Consider the following 23692-nt stretch of genomic DNA (forward strand, 5'->3'; position numbering starts at 1 on the left):
CTGTTCCTGTTGTTATACATTATAGCAGCTATAAAGAGTCGTTCCCTTCAGTCTCTGATTATTCTCTCTTTTCGTGATAAACAATCACAGCTTGTCATGTTACTGAGAAACTCATCTATCCTGAAGTTGTGGGGGAAAAAAAAGTTACAGCTTTACCTGAGACACTGGAGACTCCTTCATTCAAAATGAATACTTAAATAAATATTAATAAATTCATTTCCCCCACAAAATATTAATTTTTTTACTACCACCCAGAATAATAAATAAATAAATAAAATGAAAAATTAAAATAAATAAAAATAAAATAAATTAATTTACTAAATTATTACAATAAAAATTTGAAATCTTTGAATCTTTTCTGCTTTTACTGTTTTTTTTTTGTCAGTTTCTTATTAAAAAAAGTTTTTTTATTTGTAATTGTAAATGGAGCACATGCAGATGTAGTCCTCGTCTACTCCACAGTAATCAGCTCCTATTTGTAGCTCTGCATGCATTATTGATAAATGTCAGTGGAGCAGTAAAGACACAAGAACATACGGCAGGAGCGATGACCAGGAAAGAGGAGAAAGATGGAGTGGAAAGAAGTAAAACTTTATGCAAATCACTGCAAGACACACCAACAGCCACACACACACACACACACACACACACACACACTCATCCTGGCTGAATTAAGAGGAAGTGCCTGCAGGCCTGTCGTTATTCATCACTATATAACCCCAGATTAGCAGTGCATGCTAACTGTGCTAGCTACGTACACTCACCAGAGGCGTCGACAACCTTTGCTGCTTCCTTTTCAGCCTCCTTTCATGCACATTTAACGAGAGGTTGATGTTCTTTAAGCACATTTCTGTCTTAGCTAAGCTATGAGGAACTGAAGAAAAGTTGGACCATACACGGCTTCTCAGAGTCAGAGCTAGAATTGAGAACGGTACAGTACTCAAGATATGTCTGGTCACTGGCTCTGTCCCAGAAGATAAGATGCAGGATGTGGTCGATTTTTTTAAACGAATCCCTAACTTTAAAAAAAAAAAAAAAAAAAAGTGAACTACTGATGCAGCAAAGCCGTGGGTGCCAATACTTTCAATCCGGGCGCAGGACTTTGCTGAAGGGAGTTTTTAAAGATGTGCAAGTGAGTCTCAGTACCATGTTAGTTGTACAGAATAACATTAAGTAAACAGTATTATTTTACGCCCTGTGTAGTGAACAGGCAGCTATTCAGGATTAGGTGAAGCTTCTGGATGGAGGAGAAGATGGAGATTTTTTTTCCAACCACGGCTACAAAACTCTTCCGAATATCAACGGCTAGAAAATAATCATGAGCAAAAACTTCTGACCAGGTTTATTCATTAAAGGAAAAAGAGCTACTGAGAACAGCATCTGCTCTACCTAACATCAGAAGAATTCTCTCGCTGGTGTTTCAACCAATCAGAAGGCTACACTCTTTTTAGCTCCGCCCACACAAAATGAATGTGTCCTAAATACACTGTTCCCATGCTTGTTTTGGGGGGTGGGCAGGTGGGTGGGGGGGACTGTTCTCTGATTAATGATACTGAATATCAGGATATGTCATATAACCGATTATCAGTACACACCTGATGTGTAAACACACAAGTCCAGATTTCCATTTGAAGTGTTTAATAAAACTCGCAAGTAAATGGCATTTATTTGATTTGATTATTTTTACAGTCACTAGTTTGACGGCATAAAATATAACAGTGATAAATAATCGTGTTTATTGTAATGTTGGGGTAATGAGCTTAGTAAGAGAGCTGGAAATATGAAAGCTCTATGTGTGTGTGTAATAAAATTATGTTTATGGACAACACACCCTCCATCCCACCAACTTACTCATACAGTGGTCCTTTTCACAGAGCTGTCACACACCCAAACAGAAAAACACACTCACCCCACACACACACACACACACACACCTCCTCTCTCTCGGCAGAATCACAGAAAAGCCCAACAGCTCCTAAATGTAATATTCCTCAGCAAGCTGGAAAAAACTCATGAATATTTAATGAGAGTTTGTGAGATTTTATCCAATCAGAAGATCTTGAACAAACCATCATCGTCCATAGCGTCTTCGCAATGTCGCAGTGAAACTCGAACGAAAAGTTAGCTACAGTGAGCTCCAGTTCCAGTGACTGATGACCTCCAGAGTTTCAGGTGTTTCAGTGTATAGAGGGAACACACCCTCCAACACACGCTTCCATATACAGTGGATCTTTTCAGACCTTGAATAAAACCTCCCTCTCTTTCTTTCATACTCTCTCCCACACACACACACACACACACACACACACACACACAGAGCGAATGTGTTATGACAAGGCAAAGAAAAGCTTTAAAAAAAAAAGTGGGCGTGGCTACTCCAGCAACGAAAACTCTCGGTTGTGTTCACACAGTAAATAAATACGTTAAGACGACATGAATCACAAAGACGGTTTGTGAAGCACGATGTTCAGGTTCGACATCAAAACAGTGGAGCTACAAAAACACACCTCACCTTTTTTTTTTTTTTTTTTTTTTTTTACATTTTACCTCACGGTGCATTTGTAGCGCATGGTTTGGGCCTGATATTTAAAATGATTTCCAAAGGAAAAAACACAAAGAGAAAATGTCAGTCTCTTGTAGCACCAATCCGAAAACATTCTTCAAGTCTTCAGAGCAGCGTCAGAAGGAGGTGATGTGAGACACGTGAGTCTAAACAGACACATCAGGAGGAATTTGGGAGGAACCTGCAGGTTTGGGGTCAGTTATGAAGTCAAAGCATGATGTTCACCATCTTATGCCGAGTTCACACTGCACGATTTTAGCCCTGATTTTCCCTGCCCTGAAATCACTGACAAATGCCCAAAATCAAGGCAAATCGGAGCTCATGCACGCGAGTGACAATCACGCAGTGTGAATTACCAAAGACGCGTGCTAAATATCTGGACCTGTCAGCGACTCAAAGTCGTGCAGCGTGAAAGGAGTTCTGACTGAAACATACATCGGTGATGACCTACAGCCAATGAGAGAGCGAGATACAGGACAGCGGTCAGTTCGGGGAGGAGTTATAGACCACAAGATCAGCAAGCATGTCTTCAGTTGGAGCACAGTATTATAGTTTAATAGCATTTATAGGTTTTTTATCAGAAAGTTAATGTCTTAAATATAGTTATATCAGAATAAATAAGCTTTACAATAGCATCAAACAGAAATAAAGCAGAAACATTTGCTTGACCAGCCGCATCAGCAGCAGAACAAGGCAAAATTATTCATTTTGTTCAATCATGCACAACGCACAATCCTTGTTCCCCGCACTGACCATTTGGATGGCGAACATTTTGCGTGGTTCCATTTCCAGTCTCGTGCGAGAACTCTGAACTCACGTGTGATCTTGCGTTATTTCCTTATCACTTCTTGCATACGTCCGGTTGTGAAATGCAGTTTGTGGACCAGACAGAGTTGGCAGCGATTCTTCCTATTGTGAAGTCATGCAGTGTGAAACCTCCTGCCGATCCATGGTGCAGTGTGAACACAGCGGAGACTGAATGCTGCCCCAGATAGTCGTGCAGTGTGAAAGCAACGGTGATCCGTGCAGTGTGAACTCTGCATTAGGTGCAGGTGTTGAAACTACTTTTATTTTTCTTCTGAACCCACAGGGTGCACTTGTAAAACATGAACTCTTGATGGTTATTATGGTAAGCTGGTAAGAAGACACGGTGTTATTTTAAAAGCAGGGGGTATGTTCTCACCAAACCGGGATGTGGTCTTCATGCTAAACTTTACCATATGTCTGGTAGAGACGAGTGATGTCACAATATTGTTAAATGCAACTATTGTTACAGCTCTAATCCCTGCTCTGATATTTGAGGTCAGTGATTAATTTGGTCCACATACAAGCACTGCACTGTTCACTATCTAGTGCCAAACCCTCTGTGGGATTATTATCTAGCAGAAATCAGAGCAGACTGAGCCGTTCAGAGCAGGAAGTGATGCAGCGGATGCCAAACCATCAAAACTAAGATATTTAGATAAAGTGTCTTTCATCAGTAAACACTCAGTTTGTGTCAAGCGAAAACTGTGAAATGTTGAGGACTTTACCGGGTTAGGGCTTGAGATCTCACGGAGTTCCCTACTTAGGCAGCATGAGCAGAGCTGCTCCATGAATTCATTATTTTGGAGTTTTTAGAGCATAGAATTTTGAAAAAGAAAAAAAAGTCAGATATTTCAGCTCACTTCAAACATCAATATCAGAGGCTAGCTTCAGAAAGCAACCCAGTCCACAGAGCATCATGGACTTCTCCGAGTTGTGTAGGTTTATCCTGTATTGAAGACATTTGTGTGTTGTGCTTCACACTCTCTTCATCCAACACAGGAAGACGAGAGAAACACGAGGGGTTCTGTTTTTCCAAGTAATAAAACTTAGTCAGAGTTTGAAGCTTCCGGATGATAAATCAGCTCGATATTAAACACACTGGGCTGTGATAGACGGGAAATTAAGGTGCGATACACTTCTGTGAGTACAAGAGGTTAAAGGTGACGGTCACTGTACTTATGCTGCTTTCACAACCTCCTGATAATGTCTGCGCACACACACACACACACACACACACACAGAGATAAGATTGTGTTTCAGTGTTTTATGAAGCAAAAAGCCGCTCACACTTTTTGATCGTATGAACGGTTCCGACATCCGGCGATATCTCACTATCCTGGGGTTATCCGGTGGTATCTCACACTACCTGGTGATATCAGCCAAGAGACAGCATTACGCTGTGTAACCAGCACTATACAAAACGCTGACCAGACGAATTTTACTTCTCCGAGACCTCACTGTACGTGTGATTATTATGCATTATAAGCTTGATCTTTTCTTACACACCAGGTGGCAGCACCGAAGGTTGTTCCGAAAAAGTTATGCTAACGTTTCACCGTGATCTGAAACGTGGGTTAAAATCCACACCTGTCTGCTGCGCTGGTGTTAAGTCAAACTGATGGATGACAGACAGAAAGAGAGAAAGAAAGAAAGAAAGAGAGGAAGAAAGAGAGAAAGAAAGAAAGAGAGAGAAAGAAAGAAAGAGTGGTCAGCTGCTGTGATGTTTATGACTTCATCAGATGAAGAAAAGGAATAAGAAGAAGAAGGTGGTGGAGCAGAAGGAGGCATGAGGAAAACTGACATGATCCTGACTCAGTAATGAGATATTAAATAAATACTCTAGCGTTAGACAGGTTTATCCAGTCGCTCTATTTATTTTCATACACACGCCACTGCAGGACTGGATTTATATCCACACCCTCACAGTTTATCCCAGTTCACATCATCATTAACAAGCTCTACTTGCGTAACGTAATCTTGTGGACACTGGATAACCTTCAGGAGCAGGGAAAAATCACCAATATGCACGCAGAGACCTTCAGCAAAACAACGAAGTGAGCGCATGATGTAGTGTTTGATGGAAAAACCAATGACACACAGCCATTGGTTCCCTGCAAGCTTATTGTTATGTTCCTAGTGGATTCGTTGTTCCCAGATACAGTTACATATGTAAGTAGCATTCTGTTTCACCCTTCCTGAGGAACCAGAGGAGGTCAGAATCACTGGGATAGCCAACACTACGAGGTCATGAGGAGCCGGTCACACCCATCTGACTGACTGGAAGGCTTCTGCGTTGAGGGACATTAATCGTGCAGAACGCAGAGAAGGTATATGGCAGCTGCAAGGAGGAAGATGACTCTACATTTCTACTGAGTCTTCTTCAGACAGTGGATTGTTAGAACTTCTCCCCTGCTCTGTGGAGGTTGTTGGTGACATCACTGTTGTTTTCAGGTTTTCCTTCATGGCTCTCACAATGTTTCCATCATCAAAATGCTGTAATTTTCCTCGACTGGCCCATCCATGTCTGCTGCTCAGTACACCAGTGGTTTCTTTCTTATTCAGGACATTCCAAATTGTTGTACTGTCTATGCCCAATGTTTGTGCAATGCGTCTAAGGAAACACTCCCTGATCTTCATCCTGGATCATGCTTTCGTAACAACAAATGCACTTTTCACTTGTGAAATCCAAAGCTCAAACCAAGACTAGACATTCAGAGCTATTACTTGTTTGAACAATCTAACACGATACACCCATTCCAATATTTTTGATCATATGAAAAATGGGTGGGTTCAAACCAAAAGGTGCCATGGGTCTAGTTGATAAATGAAAGCTGAAATTATGTTCAAATAATCTCATTCATCTTTTCGTGTCTTAAATGTATAGCAAAAACAACAGAATTGGACTTTCTGGAGGGGACTGTATATTAATTCGGCATGATCTATATAGGGAGGATAACAAGGTGTTGCAACCTTTAGTGAGAACAGCAGTGGAAACCAGGGCCTTGCAGTGAAAACCACAGTCAACAACCATCTGACTCGGTCAGGTCTGATTAAAAACAGTTTAAGGGATCTTTAAGAAGAAGAAGAAGAGGAAGAGGAAGAAGACGCACAGGGGCAGCTGTAATACGGCGCCCCTGGAGAAAAGAATATTAAGGGCCTTGCTCAATTGTCCAGCAGCGGCAGCTTGGCAGTATCCCAACCCTCCAAACAACAACCCAGAGCCTTAACCACTTAACCCACCACCCTCAAGGAAGGTTACCCTTGTGAAGGTGCCACCCTCCAGGAAGTATGCTCCACTGAAAAAAATGTGTGCTGCACATTGTGCCATCCAGGTTAGTGAGTTGAGCCTCACCATGAGCAGGGCCACTTGAGGAGCACCCAAGCAACACAGAGAGGTCCATCTGACTAGCATAACACAATCAGAACAAACCAGTACCAGGATCAGAACAGTATCATACTGTCCTCCAGGCAGTAAGGGAGGAATGGTGGGACGCTCTCTCATGGGACCTGCTTACAGAAAGACTCCTTTCATGAGAAGCTGCTGCAGCTACAGTTAGTGATCCTAACATCTCTAGCAGTACCGCACAAAGCAACTTGCAAGCATGATGATGTCTGGTCCACTAAAGGATGGCAGGATTGGTAGTGAGACTGAGAGGAATGAGGAATATAAGGAAATAAGGAATATATGAGGAAATGAGTGATATGGATCTTAGGGACTTCTTTGAAGGCCTCATCGTGTGCAAGTATTGTGGTGGTTACAAGTGTAAACTACTGTGCAGTCTGTAAGACAGTTTGTCCGCTGTGTTCTGCAAAGCTATTTAATCAGACAGCTAGTTTGCAAGCCCAAACAAAGGTCAATAAAAAAGTTGAGGCCTATGCTTCATTATCAGGTATCAGAATCAGATCCAACCCTGTGCTACTGCTCTGGTTGTTAGCATACTTCCCCTATCACCAACATTCCAGTGTGTTTTAATCTCTTTTCCTCTCCAGAATCATATCTCTTTCCTCCTCATTCTATCTGCTGCTGCCTTCAGTCACACTCGCTCACACAGTTCGACTGCGCTGGGCTCCGTCCCAAATTCCATATTCTGTTTATTGTTCTCTGTAAAACCATTATCCACCCATTCCTCGGCATGAGTGAACTAGCGAGGATACAAAATTGAACAAGCTTGCGTTACTTTGCTAGCACTTCAAATGATTGTCAGTGTCATTTGGGTAATGCATGTCTAAGGAGGTGACCTAGATAGGCTGCCTTTCTGGGTCATAACCAGCTTTAGAAGCAGTGTGTAAAAATACAGATTAGCACAAATCTTTTTGCTTCTTCCATTAAGCGTATCGTGACGGTAGAGCTGGGTGATTAATCGTTATTATCGATTAATTCGAATTTATGGTTTATGTCGATGTTGAAAAACGAAAATCGATTTTCCGATTTCACTTTGGTTAGTCAGAGCGAGCTTCCGTAGTTCTGAGACGCAAAGGGCTTGTTTCTAAGAGAGGCGCGGTTTCTTCAGTCCGGTTTGAAGAACGTGCTGAAAGACGGGGAGGAGCCGAAGTCTGCCGCCGTTTTCATATGAAATTTAAAGGGGACTGAGGCGATCACCGATTTGTGTTTATGGAGAATCGCAGAATTCTTAGGAGGGCTGAGTAGAAATGTTAAAAATGGCCTAGCGACGAAAACGGCGCCAGACTTCGGCTCCTCCCCGTCTTTCAGCCCGTTCTTCAATCCGACTGAAGAAACCGCGGCGTTGCAGAGCGAGGATCAGAGGACAAGCGTGTGTGTGTGTGTATTTGGCTTGTTCAGTACTCAAATGTTATATACACATCTATGCAATACAGTGGAATGTTGCAATAAGTTTCCCATCCTACCCTGTTAGTCAAACCTTTATTATATTTTATTTATTGATTTATATTTTTTTTTACTATTATACCCTCATTGGGGGCGGAGTCCCCCTTAAATGAAAATCCTAGACTCGCCCCTGATTGTGCCCATGTACACAGTTGTAAAATGCGGTCTGGCACCTGTTTGAGTTTATTTAGCGTGTGAATTGCATGTTGAACTGCTTTACAAAAATGTTTTTCTTCAGGGATTTTTTCTAGGTGACAATTATTTATTTTATAAAAAAGTGATTTAAGTTAAGTCTGCAATTTGCACTTTATAAACCCCTCATATTTTGTTATATTACTTTATTTTCCTAGAATAATTAGAACTTGTAAAGACTGGTGAAAGTTTGCATTTTATAAATCCCCAAAAAAGGTTTTTATGTTGTTGTATTGATTATTGTTTTCCTAAAATAACAAAAAAAAAAAAAAAACCTGTTAGCGAAAGTAATTTTGCACTTTGAGTCCAAATTAGCAGTTCATATTTGTGGTTATATTGTTTTTGCTCAAATAAAAAAAAAAATCTATTCTATAGTCTCTAGTGTTTTATTAAATTTTTTTAAAGAAAAATAATCGTTTTTAAATCGAAAATCGAATTTTGTTTTAAAAATCGGAGATTCAATTTTTTGGACATATCGCCCAGCTCTACGTGACGGTATCACTCGCATGATCTGCTGACACCGTGACACAAATATCGTATCACAAATAATGCGGTCATTTCACGGTCCATGAAGCTGTATGTAGATCATGTTGCCGCGATGACAGACATTTAAAGGTGAAGTCAGAGATTTGGTTGAAAGGTTTTCAAAGGACTTTAAGTATTATTTTGCTGTAGTTATACTTTACCTAAGTGTTACGATAATTAAATACTTCAAATCTTGCTTTACACTTCTAAGAAAATCAACAGGTTTTGACAGCCTGACAACTTCTACTTTCTAATACTTCACATTTAAAAGTAGCTTTTGTTCAATTTTCACTTGACTACATTTTTTAATGCATTCAAGAGTCCCTTAAGAGGAAGTGACTGCCTACAAACCACATGCCAGATGAGTTGTGATGGTCCTGATTGGTTGAGTGGGTGTAGGTGGCCCAGAGCAGATACCACGTAAAGAGAAGCTTCTTCAAGTTCTGCTCTTCTCAATAACTTTAGTGAGTCAGGTGTAGGGCAGGAAAGACTGAAGGCTGCTTTATTGAGTACAGGAAGTATAAAGGCCACAGATAAACCCACACAGATAATCTCGGTCATGTGCAGAGAGAGAGAGAGACACACAAAGACACAGAGAGAGAGACAGAGAGAGGGAGCGAGAGAGACAGAGAGGATGTGGAAACAGGAAAAAAAAAAAAAAAAAACCCTTGCACATTTTGTGTAGGAGCTCCACAAATGAACATCACAGTACTCTAGGATCAGTTATCGCTCAGAAATACACAAAAATATCACCAAAATAAAGGCTATTTCAGCCAGTCAACATCTGGAATTACTAATGGTTCTGTCTGGGTTTTGAATTCTCTGATATTAATCGATATCTCCAAAAGTTTGATCACGTGAATATGTCGATAAATGCCAAACCAGCTATAAATTACCAGGCAGCGTGCTCTCGGCACATTTACATTTAACCACAAAGCTCAGTAGTCTGAAGACGACAAAAGGGTGACTAAGTAGTAACCATAAAAAGGGTCACTGCAACGTGCCATTACTTTTACCCTGAACAAACCGTTAGTCTTGTGTGTGTGTGTTTTGGAACAGATTTCTTGCAAATATGAATTTAAGGAGTTGAAATAAATAAGTGGCTTAAACTCGGTATATAAAGTCACAGTGTTAGGGTTAGCTCATCAATAATGATAATGATATATGAAGATCAGCATCCGCTTACACACAACTTCACACAAACCCCTCTGAGAGGAGGACCTACACGAGACCCTGAACATTCCCTGAAGAATCGGGACAAACTTCCGAACACGAGTCAGCCTTCAGTTGATTCATGCAGTTGCAGGATTAAAAATATAATAATCATATACACTTTACACTATAATCCATGTGATTACTGTGTAATGAGACATTACAGATCTCGGTGTACTTAGGAACTGAACACACCTTCTTCACCCTTAAACACACACAAAAACGTTTATCTGTGTCAACACTCAGACCAGGGCTTCACGAACATTTTGACGAGACATCTGTCACTCAAACGATATCCAAGCAGTAGGAAATTGTGTCTAACTTTATTTCTTGTTTATGTGTGGAGTGTTTGCGATAGTGCAACTTTAAATTTTTAAAGAAAATAAACATATACTGCATATTTATATTTATAAGAAAATGGGATTCATTCAATGCTACTTTGAGTAAGGATGTTCATATGCTGTGATTTTGGATATAGTGATAGCGTAAAGATTACTTTGTGATCTCTAAAAACACACCTAAAGAACGCAGGTATGTTTGGAAGACCAAACAATTTCAGATTAAATGATGCAAGGAGCGCTATAAGAGCAGAGCGGTGTTCATATACATGCAACTCGACTTTCTACTGCTGCAACCTGCTGGAGGTAAGATCAGAGGTAAGAATTCCATTCGCAAACTATACCTACCGTTTCCGGTTTGTCTGAATCGTCCTTTCGGATTCGTGTTTTCAGATTTGTTATTTTGCTCTGCAGTTCTTGGCCACCGTAGCAGCGTAAATATCCACAGTCACCTGACGACACCTCAGAGCTAAACATGACGGCACACAGGTATCCAAATCTCTGGCTACATCAAATCTCGACGGCATTAACACACACTCATGAGCTCCGTGTCGCTCTGATACCATGATCTGCGTCTCAAATCAAAAACCCTGACCTAAATCAAAGCTATTTACTAATAATCTACAAAATCCAGAAGGCTGAAAAACAAAACAGAGCTTTCTGTAGGTCCAAATATGACATAATAGCTTTTTACAATACAGACACCAACCAGAATAGGAAACTGGGTTAGTGTTCAATGATTAGTGCTCTAGATTAGTGCATACGCATATAGACAGACAGACAGGCACACAGACAGGAAGGCAGGCAGACACACCGAGATAGACAGACCGGTACACAGATAGATACACAGACAAATAGACAGATAGACAGATAGATAGATAGATAGATAGATAGACAGACAGACAGACAGACAGACAGACAGACAGTGTTCGATGATTAGTGCAGCCCCTGAGTTTGGGGAGCCCTGATTTTAGCCAAAAAATACACAATGCAGCTTTAGGGCTTTAGTGTGTGTGTGTGTGTGTGTGTGTGTGTGTGTGTGTGTGTGTGTGTGTGTGTGTATAGAGTATTCTGTTACACTCAGTGTTAATCTGTTCAATCTGAGATAAGCAACACAAGTGCACTCTCTCTCACACACACACACACACACACACACACACACCTTCACTTCTGCCCCACAATAATCATAAACGTATAAAACTTTACACCACCTGTTTCATATTCATCGATTTATTGATGAACACACGAACACGAAAACGAAAACTAGATGTTCTATAAAAACTTCTCAAATGACGTCAATTTAATAAAACACTCAAATTAAAAAAAATTCCTCGGAACCCAATTATCGTTAAATGATGTTAGCAGGATGCACCGGGCTACGCTAGCCACTACGCGTTCATTTTCTTTCCCCACCCGCATTCCGACACGCGCGCTCTTTTGTGACATGATTGGCTAGCCGCGCATTCTCACACGCAACCCTCCTATCACGGTGCAGGACTCTAAACACGTTAACCAATCCTGCGTGAAGAGGGCGGGACTTGCCGCAATACAGGTAGTAAGAGTAAACGAACATAAGCCACGATTATACCTGACAAGATGTTTCATAATGAATGAAAACACTTATCGTGTATAAAAATCACAAACTGCATGTCACTTGCGTTTTTAGACGTGAAATAACACAAAGTCTGAGAAGGTGGTGAAAGTAAAAGTTTTGTTTTCCGCGCCTTAGGCATTCACCTAATGAGTTACGAACCGAAAGAGAAGCCGGCTAGTTAGCATAGCATAACGTAAGTTAGAAAGGAAACCTGTCGCGGAAACTGCATGAACAGTCTTTTTCCCCCACCAGAATTCAGAAAATAACTAAAAACATGACCGTAAAGTGCACACAAAAAAAAGAAAAGCAATTCGTATCAGACCTGTTTCGCTTGAAGGTTGGCTGTAGGGGCCTGGTAAAGTCATATCCGCGTTAATCGGCCCGCTTATGTCCCGAGAAGCGGCTCCATGTCTGCAGCTCGGCGGAGTAAAGCTTCTCCATAACAACCGCGCCGCTGTCCCACTTAAAGAGCCGCTTTAACGCCGTCCGTCCACCAGGGGCGCCATTATTCCGGGTGTAATACACACATCTGACCACATGGCGGTGTGTGTATTAATTTTAGTTATATTAATTGTGTCCACTAGAGGGAGACATTACACTGAGACGCTACAAAGGCAACGTGTCGCGTCTTTCTTTCCCAGTCAGTGCTGCTTCCCCATTCGCTTACTGACACTATACTAAAATATGTCGAGTGTCTGTGAAGAGAAAGTACACACTTCTGAGATGGCAGCAAAAAGAAGTAATGAAAAAAATGAATTATTTGAAAAAGTAGACTTTGGGAAAATGAATTATTGAATATTTTTAATGCTTTATTTCCTTTTCAAAACTTATTGTTATAGAACAGATGGATAGAGAGACAGACAGGCAGACAGATAGATAGATAGATAGATAGATAGATAGATAGATAGATAGATAGATAGATAGATAGATAGACAGACACACAGATAGATAGATAGATAGATAGATAGATAGATAGATAGATAGATAGATAGATAGATAGATAGATAGATAGATAGATAGGGAGAGAGAGAGAGACACACAGATAGATAGATAGATAGATAGATAGATAGATAGATAGATAGATAGATAGATAGATAGATAGATAGATAGAGAGAGAGAGAGAGAGAGAGAGAGAGACAGACACACAGATAGATAGATAGATAGATAGATAGAGAGAGAGAGAGAGAGAGAGAGAGAGAGAGAGACAGACACAGATAGATAGATAGATAGATAGATAGATAGATAGATAGATAGATAGATAGATAGATAGATAGATAGATAGAGACAGACAGATAGATATTTTTGTTACAGAAGTGTTTCGAGATTAAATTTGTGATTTAATGTCATTCAGAATTTGACAAAAATCCACTCAATGCTAAATAGCTAAATAAACAATGCAACAAAAGAATTGAAATCCATCCTCTGAGTTCTTTATGTTTATGAAGAGAAGGCTAGAAGATGAAAAGATGAAAAGATGAAAGATGACATTAAAAATCGAAAACTCAAAAACACACAAAGACACTTATTATCCGGACAGTGGAGTTTCAGAGATGAGTCAGGCTTTGAGTTTTTCAATCTGGAGACGACGCTGAGCTACACTGACACTGACGCTGTGCAGAGGACGAGGGGAAACACACACACACACTCTGTCTCTCTCTCTCTCTCTCTCTCTCTCTCCTGTCTGGTTTTTAATTAGATGTCGTTGCTATCAGCAGAGACGCCCTTTCACACCCAGAGATTACCAGATGGAGAAGTTAAGATCAACGCAAAGCAGAACATTTCTGGAAAAAGATGCCACAAAACATGTGTTAAATAATTCATCAAAATTTCATCTTACATCGAAACTGGAAAATGAAACAAAAGTCATTTTCCATTTTATTTTATTTTATAGAATTCATTTTATTTTACTGTATTTTTTTTTACTGTATATAAAAGATTTTTCATGAAAAGCATCACCATGAGAAATGTATAGTTTTCTGCATATTTGCAAAATTAAATAATGAAGCTTAAATCATTAATTAAATCATTAAGACTCACCCCTGTACATTTTATGTTCAAAGTGTGCAAGAAAAATGTGACAAAATGTCAAGCAATTATATCTGGAAAATAGCAGCCTCTGTGTTAAGAATAAAGGAGAAAATGTACATGAATAGGTAAGGGGATTGAGGTGTCACAAGATAAACATGAAAGTTAGAGAACATGGAAAACCATCAGGGGGCTTTTTTGTCTAGTTTTGTTTTTTCTTCCACCTGAAGGACAATTTAGAAGTGCTTTTAAAAAATTATTTTTATTTTTTTGCATGGCCATTTTGTAATGCATGGTATATGGTATCTAATTATTCCATCCATGTATATATCCATCCATCCATTGTCTATACACACTTTATTCCTAATTAGGGTCATGGGGATCTGCTGGAGCCTATCCCAGCACACATTGGGCAAGAGGCAGGGGTACACCCTGGACAGGTCCATAACATGGCCACACATATAGACAGACCACCACACACACTCACACTCACTCCTATGGGCAATTTAGAATTACCAATCAACCTAGTGTCCATGTTTCTTGAACTGTTGAATGTCGTCTTAATTTCTATAAAACTGGTGACTTTACGATTAAAAGAAAGCTAGAAAGCACATGTTACAGCGACTCTGGGTCCTGAGACACCTTTAGCTTAAAGCTTATTGTCTAGAAAGTGAAAGTTCTAGGGTCCCTTTCGAGTCTAAAAGCAGCTCAGACTCTGATTCAGGACAAAGCCAGAGTCTATGTGGCTCACCGGGATTTACTCAGCAGGACGAGTCGACCTTTCAGCCTCGGCGTCTCGGAATCAGCGGGAGGGCTTGTTCAGCAGTGTGTGTGTGTGTTCGTATTGTGGCTCCCAGAACCTCAGTTGTTGTGATGGCTTCCCTTTAGCATAAAAGCCTAACCGGTCAGATTTCAGCAGTTTAAAGCGCACCTCCATCATCCATGAAAATAAAAAAGAAGGATAGAGCTGACGTTAAAATCCATCACAGCTACTCCTTCACTTTTCACCTCTTTGTTTAGGATAAAATAAATATTTTAGCATTAAAACCAGTATCCAAGCCTGCTAGCAAGCTGCTATTAGAGACAAACGTCTGGTTCATTAAATAAAATCAGATTGTTTAGCCGAAGTAAACCAACCTGTGAGCAGAATTTCATTCAGAGAGTATCCTAAGCCCAAATAAGTGCACTACTGTACAAAACTCTCCCAAAACAAATGCTGTAAAAAAATAAAGAAAAACATTATTCAAAATAAGCAGTTAAAGGGGGCCAAGCACTTTCTGGCCCACATCAGTGGTGGTAGCTCAAGTGGATAAGGCTCTAGGTTGTTGATTGGAAGGTCAGGGGTGCCAAGCTGAAACCACTGGGTTCTTGCTCCAGGGGCGCTGCATCATGGCTGACCCTGCACTCTGACCCCAACCCCAAAAGATGGGATACGTGAAGAAAGAATTTCACTGACCAGTAATGTATATATGACAAATAAAGGCTACTTCCTTGGGACCGTGGAAGACCTGAAGCCACTGTGACCATCAGCTTCCCATAAAGGTACTACATTTAAAGGCAATATGTTAAGCTGTTGCTGAGATGTTAGCTCACTTCCTGTTTACAGCTTTCCTCCTTAATAGCAAAAAAAAGCTTGATTCTTAAAGTTAGATTGTGTTTTTTTCTTTTTACTGTGGATATAAATTAAGTTAAAAGTGTTAACTATGACTTCACTTCCTGTTTGCAAATTTGGATGTCTGTTATTGTTGTAGATGAAACTGTTCCATGTACCAAAAACCCAAGTGTTTGTTCGCTCTCGTGTGTCGAAGTTTTGACTCAAATTTGGTGAAAATTCTTGAAGAGGAAGCAAATAATAATATTTTTCATAAAATTCCAAATGCTAAAGCATTTTTATAAAACCCACACGGGGAAAATGGACACTTGCTGATTTCATGGTCGGTGTCTTTTGTTTTCTAATAGTGTGTGTGTGTGTGTGTGTGTGAGATCACAGAGGTATGAAAGCTGCTTAGTTTCAGTGGTGTGTGTTGGTCCAATCTCAGTCTGAGTCTAATTAGAGCTGCAGGTGGTGGTGTGGAGTCTCATCAACACACACACACACACACACATCTCATTAGAATTTCCCGGAGTTTCTGTTTCTCAGAGGAACAAGAGGAGCTTTAAACAAAAACACAGAGTTTGAAGAGAAAGACTTTCACTGAAACACAGGTGAAGTGTGTGTGTCTGTGTGTTTTCATCTGAACAAACCTGTTTATCTTCAGCACACAATCATGCGTGGCCTGTCTCTGACATAACTTTTGCCTTCAGCCCAAAATACTTTCTCTCTCTCTCATTTTTAAGTTGCTCTTTCATACTTTCTTATTTTGTTTCTTTTTCTTCCAAGAGTCTCTGACATTTATTCACCTTTCCTGTCCTCTTTGATTTGGTGTAACTATCTATCCATCCCTCCATCCTTTTATCCCACCTTGTCCACCAGCTTTCTTTTTTTCAGTCTGTCATTTTGGGTTTTTTTTACTTTTGTATTTTTTCCTTCCTGTTTTTCTTTTCATTCTTCATTCTTCCCTGTATTTCCTTTTGCTGTCTTCCCTATCCCTCTTTTGCCATTTATTCCTAAGTTTCTATCTTATTATTTTTATTTTATTTCCTTTCCTTCCTTCCCTTGCACTTTTTCTTTCATTTTTTTTCTGTTTATTTTCTATATCATACTCTATTCTTTTAATGTCTCCTCACCCACATATCCCAGAGACTTCTTTATTCATTTTCTTTCTTTTTCAGTTCAGTCATATCAGATTTTTTTTATTTCTAAGCCATGACTGAGTGAGCAGCTGAAGTGTGCATCATCTCTCATTTCTTGCTAACTGAAACCAAAGCTCTGAGGTGTAACTCTGTGTGTGTGTGTTAACACATTGTGCAAAGTATGTTGTCCCAAATGCATAAGTATTCTTTGGAATAAGTACAGTTCCAAATGTACAGCCTTCAATATTATAAATCCTATGTAGTGCACTGTGAGGGAACCAAGTCCTGAAGACTTCCTGATGTACAATGGGTTATAAAATTGTTGCCTTATGTAGTATTTAATGATTTAGTTTCCTGTTATTTAGGGGAGAACTGTGTAGTGCACAATGGATTATAAAAAGTGCTTAGAAACAACTGCATAGTTCTACTTTTTGGGTAGAAATGTGCTTTTATTTCTGTTTAATGTATCAGCTGTGATCTGAACAGGAAATCCAGTTATGGATATTTTTGTTAGAATAAATATTTACAGATGGATGTGTTTTAATTTCACTAATGACAAAAGTGTGTCCTGTGTAAATGACTTGAACGTTGTTTCTTTTCTTATTTGGTACTGATGGCTGTGCTTTGATCCCTCAGTGTGACCTGGGAGTGTGTTTATTAGCCGTGTGTGTATATTGTGTTCTTTTGTTTATTGAGTGAAACCCACTATGCTACATTATTTCTCTCTCTCTCTCTGTCTCTCTACCACTTCATCCCTTTCTTTCTTTTTTCTGTCTGTCCTTTTAAAACCCACAGTTTCTATCATGCATGGTTTGTGAACAAGCCCCTGTTTTTAAAGGTTCCCTCCCCCACACGTGGAGCCAATGACTTCATTTCAATACTTATCAGCACTTACTATAAGCAAACTGTCAGGGGGGGGTGTGGGGGGATGATTTGGCCCTCCAGGTACAGTGGTACTTCTACTTCTTTTTTTAATGATTTATATGCTGATGAGATGTTGATGTTTTATGCTGGGAGGTAGGGAGGTTGTTATGAATCCTGTCCTAAAAGGACATTGAAAAATTCTTACACACTGACTTCAAATGCAAGTCAAAAAGTTATTCAGAAGAAATAAAGTTTGTTTCCAGTTTTTTTTTCCCACCCTTTTCTGTTCTGATTGTACTGAAATCGAAACATCACTCATACGATCTCAAAAACATTCAGTAAAAAAGAAATATGGAAATGAACCCGTTCTAGTTTCCACCCCCTCCTCTATAAGGGGGCTGATGGTTGCCCTCTCTATTTACACAGCAGGATTGACGTGAAACTGTTAATTGTTTGCTCCCCAGACAGCGAGGACGTGGAGCCCTGAACTTTCCTCCTCCTCCTCCATCATAATCATCATCAGCATAACAAAGCTCCAGAGGGGAGCGGAGTGGCGCGGCGCGCTCAAGCCGCCCAGGGAGTCCGGAGTCCGGCTAGAGATCTGATCCACACCGCGGTGCACCGGGAAACCTTGCGCCCAAACTCCGGGGCCATGGACGGAGTTTTGGCGCAACACAGCGGGGCTATAGGGAGTGTGTTACCACAGCTAACCGGCCCTGAAGAAAAACCTGTGCCCGGATTGATGGATGAGCCTCGAGCTGGGACTCGCGGTGCCTCCCGAATCCCTGTGGATCAGCATGACGGCGAATGGGCGCCGAACGCCGGGGGCAAGAAGAAGAACTACCAGCGCTACCCGAAACCTCCATACTCTTACCTGGCTATGATCGCCATGGTGATCCAGAACTCACCCCAGAAGAAGCTCACTCTCTCTCAGGTAAGAATCAACACCTGCATGCTGAAATATTTTCTGCACCAGTGTACAGCTTATCCCCAGGAGTTCCACATTTATTTATTTTTCCTGGGTAATACATCACATCTCTTAACCTGTGTTACATCAAGAGTTATTTTTAATACATGTTCTTCTTATATTCTCTTTTTGCACAAACTGCTCTGATTCCAGTTAGTCTGATTATTTTGTTTTCTTTTCAAGTTACATGTTGTTGTTTGACCTTCCAAAAATTAGGAATTTTTCACAATATCTTGCGCTTTTTCCTGAAATTAAAATTAGTTACTTGCTAAAAAACTAAAGTCATAGCTCTTTCTTAGAGACCTTTTTGTTTATTTTTCCTGGTATATATTTCTAGCAGCTTGTGACAGTGAACTGATTTCATATTAAAAATCAACAGAAATGTTTGCATTTAAAAAAAAAAATGAGTAAATTTTACAGAACTGGGATGTTTCCATGTATATTTTCTATTTATATAAAGTTGAGGTCAACATTCTTCTCAAGGTAATAAAACAAAAGAGAGAGAGTTTCATACAGTATTTCATTAAAAAAAAACAAAAAAAACCCAACTTTTTTGTAGTGCTTACAATAGATATTTTTTCCCTCAAGGCACAAACCCCTTAATCGAAAATCTAAAGCCATCTGAAACTTCAGAGTTTCAACCCCTCGTTGTCCTCATAGCTAGTTGTGGTAATGGTTAAAGATAAGATAAGGGGGAGAAAATAAAAGTCTCAATTGATGCTGTAAATTGCTTTCTAATAAATGCAACCTAAAGGCATCTAATGCAATACATATGAACGAATTAACAAACTTTGAAATAGTTTGAATTATAATGGAGTTATAATGGTGTTCACTGTTATAGTGTACACACACACACACACTGTACTTGGTGCGGGGAGTGAGCTGAAACCAGAGCTCTGCTTAGACAGGGTGATAAGAATGAGGGATGAAGGGAGGAGGAGTGAAAGTAATGCACACTCAAGTGTGTAAGGGTCAAAATGTCACCTACATTAATGAGTGATGATTAAGAAGTTTAAAAAAAAATATGAATACCCATAATGCACTTTGGGTTATTGAAATTGTATCCTTTAAGACAAATGTGTAAGTACATGAAATAACTTTTAATGCTGCAGGCTGGGTGTGTTCATTTCTGACGGAAACCCGTGTTGGAAAGTCACTAGCTGGCTAGCTAGTCATGTTATTAGTTGCAATACTTCAGAGATAGCATGACACAACTAGCATGGTAGATTTTTTCCAGAAATGAACCGAACCCCTAGAACTGGGTTTGAATTTAACGTTAAGTGTCTTACTAAGAGCGAGAAAAGCTGTGTAGTTTTATAGTATGGAAAAAACTCTGTACTGTTTTATCTTGCCAATAAATTAGCTGCACTGTGAAGTTTCCTTGGTTTGTATGTTGCCTGACAAGTTTCATTCAATGTTTTCCTTGACACTGATGCTAGCCGCTCTTACCTGACTAGCTAGCTAGTGAAAAAGTTAGAACTAGAAGAGATTTTTATTGAATACGTTTCTGTTACACATTAGCATTTTAGATACTGTCCTGTTTAGCAGTAACACTCTCTGGTCTGTGCTGCACCTAAAAACCACCTGAATTATGGTGAATATGCTACATGACTTTATATGTTAACTTTTTTATTTCCTTTTCATCTGCTCAGATCCTGAAAGAGATCAGCACGCTCTTCCCATTTTTCAAAGGGAACTACAAAGGATGGAGAGATTCGGTGCGGCACAACCTGTCCTCTTATGACTGCTTCGTCAAGGTGTGTATGTCCTCGACATCCCTGTATTGTGAAGAAATACTTTAATTTCAAAGGAGTTACACCTAGCATGATTAGCATGGTCCAGGAGTAAGCAGAGAGTAAGCTAAAAAGCTATACCATAATATTTAGTGTTTCAGTAGAGTACTGTTACTAAAAGCAGTTTTGTATTTTCTGGAAGTTTTGCTAAAATCATTAAGGGAAGGAGCTTAGATTCTCTCAGTCAACTGGTTGTAGAGTTGCTCATATACATCGTTTCACTTCTTCAGCATGGCCAGGATGTGCCATTGTCGAATACAAATAAGTTTTGCCACATATTTCTGAACATTTCTGCATCTTTCTCCAGGTGCTGAAGGATCCGGGTAAGCCTCAGGGGAAGGGGAATTTCTGGGCTGTGGAGGTGAACAGGGTCCCTCTAGAGCTGCTGAAGAGGCAGAACACGGCCGTGTCCAGACAAGACGAAACCATCTTTGCCCAGGACCTGGCACCCTACATCCTGCAAGGGCATACTCCTGCTCAGCAAGATGAAACACAGCCCCCTGCGCCTGACCTGCCTATCCGTCACCCGTCCCCTGCTTCAGAAGATATTTATCGTCCTAAACTGGACTCGTCCTTTGCTATTGATTCACTCTTGCACAGCTTTAGACCGGCAGACACTCTTAGGGGTCGAGGTGATGGATGGGGGGCAGAGTCAAATCATCGTTCACCACGTCCTCGCTATATTTCTTCTAATCGGAGTGCGTCAGCCAGTTCTGCTAGTCCTGCGTCTTCATCATCATCAGATGAAGACTGGAGAGGGATGACACGATTCGAGGCAAGGAAACGAGGGACAGACGGCGGACATCATGGAGCCGACGGATTCGGCAATTATTTCCCGCCAAGTAAAGTAGCGAAGCGCGGTGTTTCAGCACCTCCTCCTTGGGAATTGCCAACTTCTTATGCCAAGTACACTCCCCCAAATGCTGTAGCCCCGCCCAGCATGCGCTTCAACACGAACCCTTTCATCCCCCTCGGCTCTGTTCCGTTCTACAGCCACCATGTCGCGCCCAATCACTTCAGTGCTCATTCTTACTGGCCCCTGTTGTCCAGTGGGCGTGTTTCGTTACAGGCTCCGCCCCTGCTAATGGACTTGGACAGCATGTTGCAGTCAGTTCCACCCAACAAGAGTGTGTTTGATGTGCATACACCACCAAATCAATATGGACCTCCATTTAGCAAATATTCCTAGTGCTGCTGCTACTGAAATCATTTTTAAATGGGAAATGAGATTTTATTTTTCTTCATCCAAAGGCAGGAATGTTTTTTGCTGTTAACTCTGCCTGTGTTTACTCCAGGAAAATCTACCAGTTGACTGATGAATGTAACGCAACAATGACCAAAAACCTTGCACTGACAGTTTGCACTCATTTGACCTTTTTGTTGCCATTTTATAGTTTTTTTTTTTTTTTTTAATATTTGTGAAATCTTTTAAATGTTCACCTTGACGTTTGAATGTTGTGCTCCGAACCTCACCGTTTTGAGGAGGTGGAAAGTGAGGTGTTGTGTAAAGACAGGGTATTTAACTGATGTTTACAAGCTTTTCACGTGCCTTCTACCTCGACTTCACTGTTTTTTTTAAAAGAAATGCTGCAACTGTTTTCTCCTGTAATGCTAAAATGCTACATGGCCAACCTCAACGCTAAATTCCACATGTGGCTGTAATGCTACTGTAAACAGTAATGCTAACTGATGGACCTATTAGTGTTCGGCACATTGATCTGATAGATGGTGTTAATCATGTGGGTCACAGATGAGATGATGTGTGAAGCAGTGTGTGGGTCCCAACCCCCAGGTTTGAGAGAATCTCGGTGCCGATGCATCTGCATGTTGATGGCTTGTCGTTAGTCTGCAATCTCCTGAGCTATTCAGGGGAAACTTATCAAATGCAGATAGAGGTGTGTGTGTGTGTGTGTTTAATGTTGTTCTCTATTGTTAAGGGCTATTTTATACCAAAAAGGATCCATTCTAAACATTCTGTCTTTATTTTCTCAATCATCCCTCTAAAATGTGCTTTAACTAATATACAGCATTTTCAGCATTTCTCTGTTTTTGTTGTCTTTTGTCTGTTTTTTGGGGGGGTTTTTTTTAGTATTTTATACAGAGATTTTAAACCTGACACTCATAATTTGTGGCCAATTCCAATTTAAAAGGGACCTTCTATATATGTTTTATATATTTTTTTTCTCATTTTTGATGTGGAAGTGTGTAGCATTTCCCCTCACATTGTCCTCTTAGATACTCCAATGAACTATTTGCTCACACAGTTCTGTCCTTTTTTCCCCCCTCCTCTTCTGCCACATTGCAGCTGGAGGTAAATGGTGTCTTGGCTATTCATGTCTCAAAACATCGCCTTGCATTTGAAATGCGTTTCCATGCTGTTTTTACTTTCTCATGTGACTGTGAATGTCTAAAGTATAAGAGTTGTCATATTGACGAATGGTGAATTAAACGATCTGTGGGGAATAAAACGCTCAGCTTGGTGCTGTTTTAGGAAAATAATCAGTGATGCAGTTTTAATGGTGTGATTAATACAGTTGCTGAGCTTCTGTTACCTGTTGATTTATTTTCGTATAACAGTACATCCTCGAGTATCTGTTCCTCTTAGACCACAGCAACTTGCCAATGTTTTATTTTTTTTTAGTTTTTATAAAATGACACATTGTACTTTTTATCCATTTATAGTTACATCGTAAAATTTGCACAAAACAAGTTATATACAAAGCTATAAACATAATCATTCCCTCCCAAAAATTCTTAAAATATTTTTCTTTTTCCACAAAGCATAAACTCCTCTGTCCTGAAAATGTCAAACTGTGGATGTGTAGTGTTCACTGTACAATTGCCAGTGAATGAGCTGTTACTATAGCAACAATAACGTATTAGAAGGAGTACATTTACTATAAACCTGTCTATAACAGCAGTTCTGACAGGAGCACAATTAATCAACACCGTCTGACCAATCAGAATCCAGAATCAACAGTGCTGTGGTGAGAAATCAGATGTCCACCATGGAGCTGTACCCGAATCGTAGTCCATCAGCTAAAACATTTTGTACCTAAAGTTACAGAAGATATGAATTTCACGCATCGGACAGGTCCTGACATGACTACAGCCGGGGTGTCCGAGACGGTCGCTTTACATTCTGGGTGTTTGTGAAGGTGTGAGGCTCAGTGCTTAAACTGCATGTGATTAGAGCTGTGATGTCAGAACAGCAGCCTGATGAATAGAACAGT

The 23692-nt window shown here is 40.2% G+C and overlaps 2 protein-coding genes across 3 annotated transcripts in view; one reads left to right on the forward strand and one right to left on the reverse strand.

The window, feature by feature from the left end:
* Positions 1–12538, reverse strand: part of ppp1r16a (protein phosphatase 1, regulatory subunit 16A) — a 51421-nt gene extending 38883 nt beyond the window's left edge. The window contains exon 1 of one of the 2 annotated variants that reach the window (XM_058406279.1): positions 12400–12538. The gene's annotated coding sequence lies outside the window, so the exon portion shown is untranslated. Of the gene's footprint in view, positions 1–2069; positions 2215–12399 lie in introns of those variants that run through there. The other variant, XM_058406278.1, reaches the window with a different exon arrangement.
* A 5623-nt stretch (positions 12539–18161) lies between these two features.
* foxh1 (forkhead box H1) lies at positions 18162–22872 on the forward strand. Its single transcript, XM_058406283.1, has 3 exons — positions 18162–18633; positions 20319–20423; positions 20767–22872. The coding sequence occupies exons 1-3, from the start codon at positions 18352–18354 to the stop codon at positions 21646–21648; spliced, it is 1269 nt and encodes a 422-aa protein (XP_058262266.1). The 5' UTR covers positions 18162–18351; the 3' UTR covers positions 21649–22872.
* Positions 22873–23692: the final 820 nt, after the last annotated feature.

This window comes from Hemibagrus wyckioides, linkage group LG13 (genome assembly GCF_019097595.1).
Source record: "Hemibagrus wyckioides isolate EC202008001 linkage group LG13, SWU_Hwy_1.0, whole genome shotgun sequence".
NCBI classification, from domain to species: Eukaryota; Metazoa; Chordata; class Actinopteri; order Siluriformes; family Bagridae; genus Hemibagrus; species Hemibagrus wyckioides.